Raw genomic sequence first — 10,000 nt, forward strand, 5'->3', positions numbered from 1 at the left:
TTGTTACAAGTAAACTAAGCTTAATTTTAGGGATGCAAAACTGGCTTGTCGATTTGGCATGCAAATTTGCTCAGGCAGTATCCTACTCTCTAAAGGGGTAAAAGGTATCCATGGATACCAATTACCTATTATTTTGATCAATCTATGAAGAGGTAGAACCACACACATACAAGTACATGTAAGTCTACTTGTTGGTTTAGCTGGTGTGTGTCTCTGATCCCCAGGTCATGTGTACTGAATTTGTTTTCTGGACATGATTTGTGCACTGTATGTAACCGTTAATCTGCTTACAAGTGTATAAGGAGAAAAGGAAAGGGACTTTATTTAAGTGTCTACTCGTTCTAGCTAGCACTGGAGCACTAATTGGGGAAACTGTAAATTGAAATTAACAATTGACACAAATCAAGTCAAATCAAGGAGCAGAATAATGACTGTGTAATTTAATTAAAAAATTCAATTCCTGCTTTGGTCTCCTTTTAGGTTCTTAAAATTCTTTGCTATCTGGCTAGAAATGGTCACTCAGAGTTTAGAAGTGGCCTTCGGCATAAAGCAGGTGTCATCAGAGAAGCTGAAAGTGAGTTTTGCTTTCCTTTTTTTATTATAAAATATTATAAGGAGCAGTATCGAATGCTTAGTGTGAAGTATTGCACTTACAAGCAAATTATATGCCAATCTTAAAAGCAAAGGAAAATAAAATTGACAAAGGCATGTTAATATTTGAGTAAAACCAAAGGTTCACATAGTAATTTAATTGCCATAAATGTGCTTGTTGTAAAGTAGGCAGGTAGATTCCCTCCAGATAAAATAGAAGCAGCAAAATAGACCAAAACTTCTCTTTGATACGTAGCAAAAATTATTTAAGGTGGCTCTAAATCCACTCCACCTGTAGACTTTTTTTAAACTTTGCAGAACGTTTCATTCTGGCATGCTGATTACATTACAAAAATATAAAATGGGGGTCACCGAGTTCATTTTTGAGATAATTATGAGCAGCTAAAGCAAAAATATGGGGTGTGTTTGCAGGGCTTTCCTGTTGCCACGGTAACCTTTTACGTCACAAAAATGATCGAATCTTTTTCAGCAATAATTGCTGTTTGATATGGTACCCCAACAATGTTGTTAAATGATAAAGTGTTGAATTGTCAATCCATTTCATAAGAACGTTTCTTTCAAGTGTTGAAACTGGTTTGAGCCACCATAAGACAACCAAAAAAGATTAATGATTGCAAGGCATTGTTAGTTGTAGGAAAATTTGAAAATTAGGCTCATCTAGCTATTATAATTAACTTAATTATTATTAAAACTTAATTATTATTTTGAAGGCTAACCAACCCATTTTGATTACAGCAATAATCAATCAATAAATCAATCAATATATTGATGTAAATAGTAAAAATATAAATTAAATATGAAAGAATAGATGTAATATACAAATTGAGCTTGAAACTGTGACATCTCTCAATTGTGATAATGACTGAGTAATAATTATTATAGCCCTCAATTTCAAAAGATTCAAAGTCTCAGAGTTCCTGTGAAATTCACTTATTAAAGTGACTGGTCAATGTGTGTTAACGGTAATTGGTTCCATAGATGTGAAAGGTGAAAGAATTATGATAATAATTGTTATCCTTTTTTGGAATGCTTATAATGCAGGTTTTACTGGCCCAATAGATTATTTAAAAGGTGATGCCCTTAATCAAAGAGTGAGGACCACTGCATCGGTAAGTTGTTCACTAATCTTGTAACATGACTTTATTCACATAATATTATTTATTCACACCAACTCTAGACATGTCCAATTCCCCCAGATGTGACAAAAAAAACATAGGCAAAGAAAAAGGGTGAGACTGGCTTTTCCACTAAGATTCGGGTAAGAAAAATTTGCATTAGTTGAGTACTAAATTTGAAGTCGACAAAAATCAGTACACATGATTTTATATATATAATAGCATGAAGGCAATTTGAAATCAATAACTATAAAACAGCTTTTAATTAAACAGTCCTTTTTAAGCTTTGCCGTGAATGAGGCATTACGCAGTGACTACTTCTGTCATTAACTTTCAAAAAATTAATAAACATGCATTGTGCATGTATTCGTCTATAATTTTGGAGAGATTTATTTATCAATGGTTTATCTTTGTGCACCTTTGAAGGTGGAGTCAAACCTGCAACTTTCCAATATTACTTAGTGATGTCTAAGTTCAGATGCTCTACCACATTTTTGTACATGTAACTTTAGTCTCGTAATGCAAACCACATGTACCAGTAGTAATCGTACGTTTTTATGTTCAACTCCTGCAAGGAGAACATAGATTTTTTTCTGAGTATTCCCAAGTCACGATTGATATTAAAATTAACGAATCTCTTCATTTCTTTCACCGGGGTTGACATACATGTAATCTTCCAGTACCTTTTTAATTATAATTGAGGTTGTGCAGTTACTACATGTACTCTTTGTGATGTCAGACACGGTTTCCCATTGATTAATGCACGATTGTCGTTTCAGGAGCTTATTGGACTTCTTTTTAATGTCGAAAGCAGTGGAATGGCATCTGTGCATTGTAAGTCATGATGCTTTTTTTGCTCAACACACTGAACTGCCCTCCATTGATGAGTAAAATTGTCTGGCATTAGACAGATTAAAATCTGTAAGTCGGACACTCCTTGGAGTCAATGGAGAAAATTAATAGTTTTTGAGTGGATGTAGAGGTTGTTAACCCATTGACTCCAGATTCCACCCACTGTGGCCTAGTAAAATCATATGGTGTGAGACAATAAAATCAGTGCATAATTCTCACTCCTACATGTTATATTGATGATGATGATGAGGAAGCAGTGTGGCCCAATGGTCAGGGCACTTGCCTTGAAATCCGGAGATCCCGGGTTCGAGACTCACTCTGACCACTCGTTGAATTTGCTCCTGGTAGTCCCTGGTTCAACTTCCCAGCTGCACTTGTAAATAGCCAACTCCAGCCAGTTGGGATTCTTAACAGTTGTTGTTGTTGTTTTTCTGTTCCGTCGTTTTGTTGTGTTTCATTGGCCCTGAAAAGCCACTATGGGGAGCGGTCAATTAAGTATGTATTGTAGTGATGAAGATGATGATGATGATGATGATGGACCTGTATTTTCACGCGATAATGTTTAAAGCTGAATACGTGTAGCTTGTCGGGTCGTACACAAATGAATACATATCAAATGAAATTGGTTTTCTAGGAGAGGGGAAAAATGGAGTACCTGGGTATAAACCTCTCGGAGTACAGAACCAACAAACTCAACCCACATATGACGCCGGATCTCAGAATCGAACCCGGGCCACATTGGTGGGAGGCGCGTGCTCTCCCCACTGTGCCATCCCTGCTTCCACAAGGAGGAGTCTAGGGGTTAACAGTTTGCAATATTCCCAGTTGGTGTTGATCCCTACTGTTAACACCCAGTTGTAGAGATCCTGCAATGTAGTGCTTTATATTATTTAAAAGAAGGTTGGCTGTGCCTGATGAAATATTGGTAAAATGAAATACATGTACAATCATGTACATGTGTACATTGTGTATCATATATTCATACATTCTCACAGCCAGAGGAGCAAGGATGGCACAGTCGGTTAGTGCGCAGCCTTGGTGCAAGAGGTCCTGAGTTCGATTCCCGGATCTCGCATCCTTGTTTCAACTTTTTTCCTTTCAGTGTACCTTAAGTAGCTTTAATACCCGTAAGACAGAGCGCTGATGGAGAGGGGGGGAATCAAATGAGCGCAGCATTGACCTCAGATTTGTCAGTTTAATTACTGTTACGAGTTATTAAAGTTAAATATGGTCGCTTTACTTTGCTTTAGCCATACAACCAGCCTTGCATTATTAATAATTATTTTGTTTTTCAATAGTGGGTTGCACCTTTCCATTTACTGTGGGCAGCTTGGAGCTTTACTCTGATGCTATGTTTACTGATTACATGTAAGGCAGTCACAACAAACTAGAATTCACTTTCCCCATCTCTCTCTTTGAATCCCTAAGATTCAGCTCCTCAATTGCTGCTGTATAAAATTTGGTCTCTTACTTGGAAGAACATGTGCACCGCCCTCCAGGTATCTAGATACATGTATGTCCAGGATTGACCCTAATTATATACACGCCCAATTTTGACATCCAACACGAACTGCATGTCCCTTCATTTAAGTCTTGTAGCCTTTGCTACCTTTTTCCGACGATAAGGTAAGGGTAAAGGTTTAGCATTATTCTTAGGTTAGGGTAAATGCAGTTGTTTATCTTTAATTACTTGACGAGCAGCATTTGGGGGACACTGTGAAATTAATTGTCTGTATTTTGGAACACGAGTGATGTTGAAGTTGGAGAGAAGAGTAAAGGGGACACGAGTGATGCTCATTGAAATCTGCATGCATCTATTTAATTAGGGTCATTTCTGGACATACATGTTAGTGCAGGTATCTGGTCCAAGGAGGTTAAATGCAGTGATGGTGGGCCACTTTCCTCCCATCATTGTTTCCTAGCATTAATTTAGTTCCTGAAATGAAGTCATAAACTCTGTGAGTTGAGTTTGTTGTTTCACCAGTTTTCTCTTTATAAACACTTGTGAACAAATTGATTGTTATTATCTACATGTACATGTATAAGCTCCACCCATGTTTGCAGTTTCTGGTAGTAATAATTCTGGGAAAAATTATTGTGATTGACTTCTATTTTATAGGATACAGCTTTATAGCAGTTATAAATGTGTACATTACATATACTTTTAGGTTTTCCTTTGGGTGCTCTGGTTTTCCTCACGAAATCCCTTTTTTAAAATTACATTAATTTATAAAATTGGTCTTTTTCAATTTCGTGTTATTTAGTTTGATTGTGATTCTCCCCAATTAGCTGCAGGCTTGTGCGTACTTACCTAATAGATAAATTAAATTGTTATCATCATCATCATTCTTGTCATCATCGTTATTGTCATTCTGTGCACACACACAGCAACTACTGTATGATTTGCTGGAATTTTCCCTAAAGCCAAGGCACAACCAGCAACATCAGGATTCAAGGACCTCTCTCGAGATTCTTGCTGTACCAAGAAGAACAAACTTCCACAAAAAGATCACTCTCAAAGTTCTCGATTGTCTTCCAGATTTGATTTCATTGTCCTTGCAATGTGCTAAAGGGCACCAGTCACAATAAATAAATGCGACTTTAATATTCCAGATCCTCAGGTGTTTTCCCTTGCTAAATTGTGGTACCTGTACTTCTGAACCTTTTCGTCTTGTTACTGCTCCACTCTGGCATCTTGTGGGAACGAAAAATCTGCAATTGTACTCACATTTTTCTCCTTGTCTAGGATCAGGAGATCTGGTCTTCTCACTGTTACATGTATGTCCTTGTCAGTCTGTATCATACATGTAAAATCCCATTATTATGATCTTTCAAACATCAGCTTTTGAAACATTTTTTGGGTTCACACCACTTGTTTGCATTCTAAACCCTTTTATCCTAGTAAGGTCCCAGTGAATAGTTTTCCTACTGTTGTCATGTCTCATTTTATACTCTTTCTGGGCCAGTTTATTGCATCCAGAAATGATGTGCATTGACATCTTCATTTTTCCTTGCCTTCTTCGGAACAATTAATTTTGTTCACACCATTTGTCACAGTTTTGCAATCTTATTACAACTGTAGCTTCTACACATAAAACATCAGTACTAAACAACTCTACCATATTATGTCTTTTGTCATACTCAACTTGGGCAAGCTTGCTGCAATTAGACAATGCATGCTACACTAGAGCTGTTTAGTCTTGGATGTATCACCCATTCAACATTAATTGAGACATTCTGTTTTTCAGTCCTCATTGTTCTTTTCTTCTTCTAAGGTCCTGAGCTTGACCTGTAGAAATGAGTCCCTCTGTCACCTGTTTTTATCCACCTCTTTTGTCTCTCTTTAGAACAACTTTTTTTCTGTCATGCAGTTTTCCACTCTCTGCCTCTTCTTCCTTTGCTTATACTCCTTCAGAGCTTCCAATCCTGTGACATTTCTCTTAGTCCCTGCAGCCTTTGAACACCTTTAACTTACATTGTACATGCAAAGAGTCCCTACAATGCAGGCCCAATCAATCCCTGTTAATGCAGACCCAATCAATGGCTCTGATTATAAAGATATGGTTATACTGTAGTTTATTTTTTCCTGAAGTAAGCATCCAGAAAATTGGAGTTAAAATTTGCCCCATTTGTTTTGTTTTTATTAAAACAGCAATGATGGGTCCAACTGGTAAGAAAATGGAAGGCTTTGGAAATTCACCACATCTGCCTGCAAGTATGCATTTATTTTATAATAAGTAATTTAATTCAAATCTTGAATTATGATTAAACCATGTCTACTGGAATTTTTTCCTTTGTTTAGAATTTCATTTTACAGAGTAATTTATTTGGTTCCAGGAAATGACCATGCAGAGAATTTCATTTCATTTCATTTAGGAACCCCCCCTCCCCCCCCCCCCCTTCCTTTCCTGGATTTTCCATTTTGAAAAGGAACTTTGACCACCCCCTCCGGGTTTTCCAAAGTGTGGCAGAGATCTCCACAACCCCTCTGGAAATGTTTGTTTGAGAAGGAAAAGTATTAACTTTGGTTTCATGGTCATAACTTTGTATTGAAACTGTGTATTGTCCAGAACTCTTTGTAATTTAGTTCTGGGTCTTTTTTTTCTACCAAGAGACCAAAACATGGTTGGATTCAGTGGCAACGTTTGCTGAGCTTCTTCCTGACGCTGCAAATATTTTGAAACCTAAGAACAACACAGAAAACCTACCCACAAGTTGCAGACCAGACATTGCATTTGTCAACTACACAGATTCAGCTAATGCTTCGTCAGGTATGGCAAAAATTTCAGTTTTTATTCTATTTATGTTTGTAAAATTCATTAATAATTCATAAGCATGAAAACCAACAGAAATGCGCTATTGAGGTCACGTGCATGGTTCTGTAAATAGTGATAAAGTTCAACTGTCTGAAAGCATGGGGAGGGTTTGAAAAGGTAGCAGGGAAAAGCTAGGGTTGATGAATGAATTAATACAATAATTACATGAATTATATACAACCACCAGTGGTTGTAACAAAGTATACAACCATATGTTCTTGTATGAACACATTGAACTTTATTAACATAACTTTGAAAGAAGATGAATGAGACAAATACAACACCAAACAATCTTTCCTTAATTATTACTTCTTCTTCACTTCTCATTTAGCACTGCCTCTTTATTTTCCAGCTATCCAAAACTTTACCGTACAGTTATTGAAAACTGGGCTAAGGACAACGATCACTTGTACGACAAGCATCACATGACACTAAACTTTAATTTGCTCCCTTTGCACCTTATCCTTTGGCTTTTCTTCCACACAAACAACAGTGCACTCCTCACTTTGCAAACTAACTATAATTCCTGCACTTCTTGAGCTTAAAGTACAGTTGGGAATATTAAGGCTTGCTAAAACTTCATGGGAAATTTCATCATCTACAATCCTGACTTGACCAAATATGATCTTTCGCAGTACACGTTTCTTCTTGTTTGAATTCCGAGGTTGAAAGAGATAAATGTACTGGTGGGGCAAGAATATCAATAACAATTTTAACTTCATTATCCAAATGTGCCACTGAAATGTCTACGTCAATTCAAGGTACTCATTGCCCGAAAATGAGACAAATATTCAACATCCGACGACAACTTCAGTGCAAACATTCAATACTTCCAAGACAATACCTCATTTCTCTTGAAAGCACGCGCCGATGCAAGTTTGCTGCGTGCACGCGTTTCTAACACATGGCGATACTACTACAAAGTATTCATTTCACAAGTCGTTTACAACATTAGCGAATTTAGGGTTGTTGTCATATCCTTATTTTGTCCCCTTTTTAATAAGGAATCTTTGACCAAGCTTCCATTGGATGACCAAGCTTTGTTCCTTCACAGACAATACTGCTTTTGGGTCAACCTACATGTAGATCTCACATTCTGCTACTGTATGCAACTGACAGTCTACTCCCTCTTCCCACATACCTTGTACACTACACATTGCAGGGTTTTTGTTAAAGCCAGGACGCCGGGACCTTTACTCCGCTATTTTTATTTTTGTCCCGGCTATTTTACGCGCAGGTTGTACAAGGATTCTTTCAATATGAAGAGAATAGTCAACCGATATTTGTATTTTATTATTTAATATTTTCTTAAACCAAATTGTGCTTTATTTCTCTGCTACTGGGTATTGTTAGTTGTACCACAATTTGCGTACATGTACGTGTAGCTGATTTGGAGTTCATGACAAGATCTTATCAAGTAACAGAAAACACATTGATCGGCGCGCCCTGCTTTCGTCATTAGGGAGTTTAAGCAAATTGCTATGGCGGGCTCTAATACGGCTGCCGGAAGTAAATTTCTTCAAAAATGAGACACTGTGCATGTTAGTCGGTTACGGTCAGCCGTAGCGCGAAGGAAATGAAGCGGAAAATCGACCAGTATTTTACCCAAAGGTACCCATTAGGCCTCACAAATTCAAAATTTTCTGGGGGAGGCCCCCCTTACCCCCCAGTGGGAGGGGGACAACCCCCTACCACACCTATCCCGACTTGGCACAGCGTGCCAAGATGGCGGCAGAGCCGCCATCCTGGTCCTTGCTATATGTTCAATTGTCCCTGCTATTAAAAATCATAACAAAAACCCTGCATTGGCACTGGTATGCGTGTTCTGCTTGTTGATAAGTAATGGTATACTGAAGTTCTCAAAGCTTGGTTCTGAGCATTAGTTTTCACTCCTTTTTTTTCTCTTTCCTTACCTGACCCCTACGTAACTTTGTGTATGTCCATGAGTGATGCTCTCCAACACTCCAACAGCTGTCATGCCCAAGAAAAACGGACCGTGAAGCTGTATTTTTTTCACTTCCTTCTAACACATTGTCACGTTTTCAGCAATTCACATATTTGCAGAGGCTCCCAATTCCACTTCTTTTCCTTCGTTTTTCCTAGACGTGTAAAGCCTGTCAAGATCTGCTTGTGGGTAAAGGGATCCGGATAGATTGCCAGGAGTTTCTTTGTCTTTCTATCCATTATCGAAGGTTCCTTCTTGGTCTAGTCATTTTTATGATCCTTGTCATTTTCATTGTCGTCATCATCATCAGAAGCATTCTTCTTCTTCAGTCCTCTTCGATTTATTATTCTCGAGCAAGATATCACATCGATCAACTAAGGACAGATGAGGGGTTTTTAAGCCCAACGGTGGCGTTCAGCCACCCACCAGGAAGGTCACCCACCTGTCAGCAAAAGGTGGTAGGTCGGTGTTCCTGTTTCAGGAAATGTTTCACTGTTTTCTTGATTCCATCAACCTGTCCATCCACATACTTGAAAATGCTCTACTCGTATGCTGCACTGTCTCCTTTCTTCCTATTAGTCCCTATAACCTTCTTTGTTACTAGGTTCGCGTCATACAGTGTGTCTACATCTGATCATACAATTGTCAATGGCTTCTTTGTCTTAATGACCATCAACTTCAATTGTTTTTAATTCCAATCCACCATACATGCAACATATTTTACCCGAGATACTGACCAAACATTGCTAGCTTTCATGATATTTCCAGCATTGAGCTCTGACTTACTGCAAGATCTGTTCTTACTCCACTATATTTGGGTTGCTTGTTATTTCAAAGTTTTTTGATCTCGTATGGTTTTTGTACTCCGAGATATTTATAGCTCAGGTGTCCCCACCAATCGCTCTAATCTTGTCTCCACCCGTTAAGCTTCTATCCATGTATGCTGATTATCATCAGCTATATCTATCAGGGTTTCAATCAAATGATGTACAGAGAGTTTTGAATAATCAAGCACAGCGAGTGGCAAACTGGTATTCAGACAACTTTTTGTTGGCGAATAAAGACAAATTTCAAGCTTTGCTCGTAAAAACTAAGAGAAAAGAAACTTAAGATCTTTGTCTCAAAGCTGACAAAGAAGAAATTGAACAAACATCAATACT

General features: G+C 37.9%; 1 protein-coding gene across 4 annotated transcripts in view; it reads left to right on the plus strand.

Annotated features, from left to right (window-relative positions):
- Positions 1–10,000, plus strand: part of LOC138060597 (AP-4 complex accessory subunit tepsin-like) — a 37,947-nt gene that overhangs the window by 11,625 nt on the left and 16,322 nt on the right. For all 4 annotated transcript variants that reach the window (XM_068906438.1, XM_068906437.1, XM_068906435.1 and 1 more), the window contains 5 exons: positions 481–574; positions 1,654–1,721; positions 2,507–2,561; positions 6,232–6,294; positions 6,692–6,850. In XM_068906438.1, the coding sequence (XP_068762539.1) occupies positions 481–574; positions 1,654–1,721; positions 2,507–2,561; positions 6,232–6,294; positions 6,692–6,850 (439 nt within the window). The remainder of the gene's footprint in view (positions 1–480; positions 575–1,653; positions 1,722–2,506; positions 2,562–6,231; positions 6,295–6,691; positions 6,851–10,000) is intronic.

Source organism: Montipora capricornis, chromosome 8, assembly GCF_036669925.1.
Source record: "Montipora capricornis isolate CH-2021 chromosome 8, ASM3666992v2, whole genome shotgun sequence".
Classification (NCBI taxonomy): Eukaryota; Metazoa; Cnidaria; class Anthozoa; order Scleractinia; family Acroporidae; genus Montipora; species Montipora capricornis.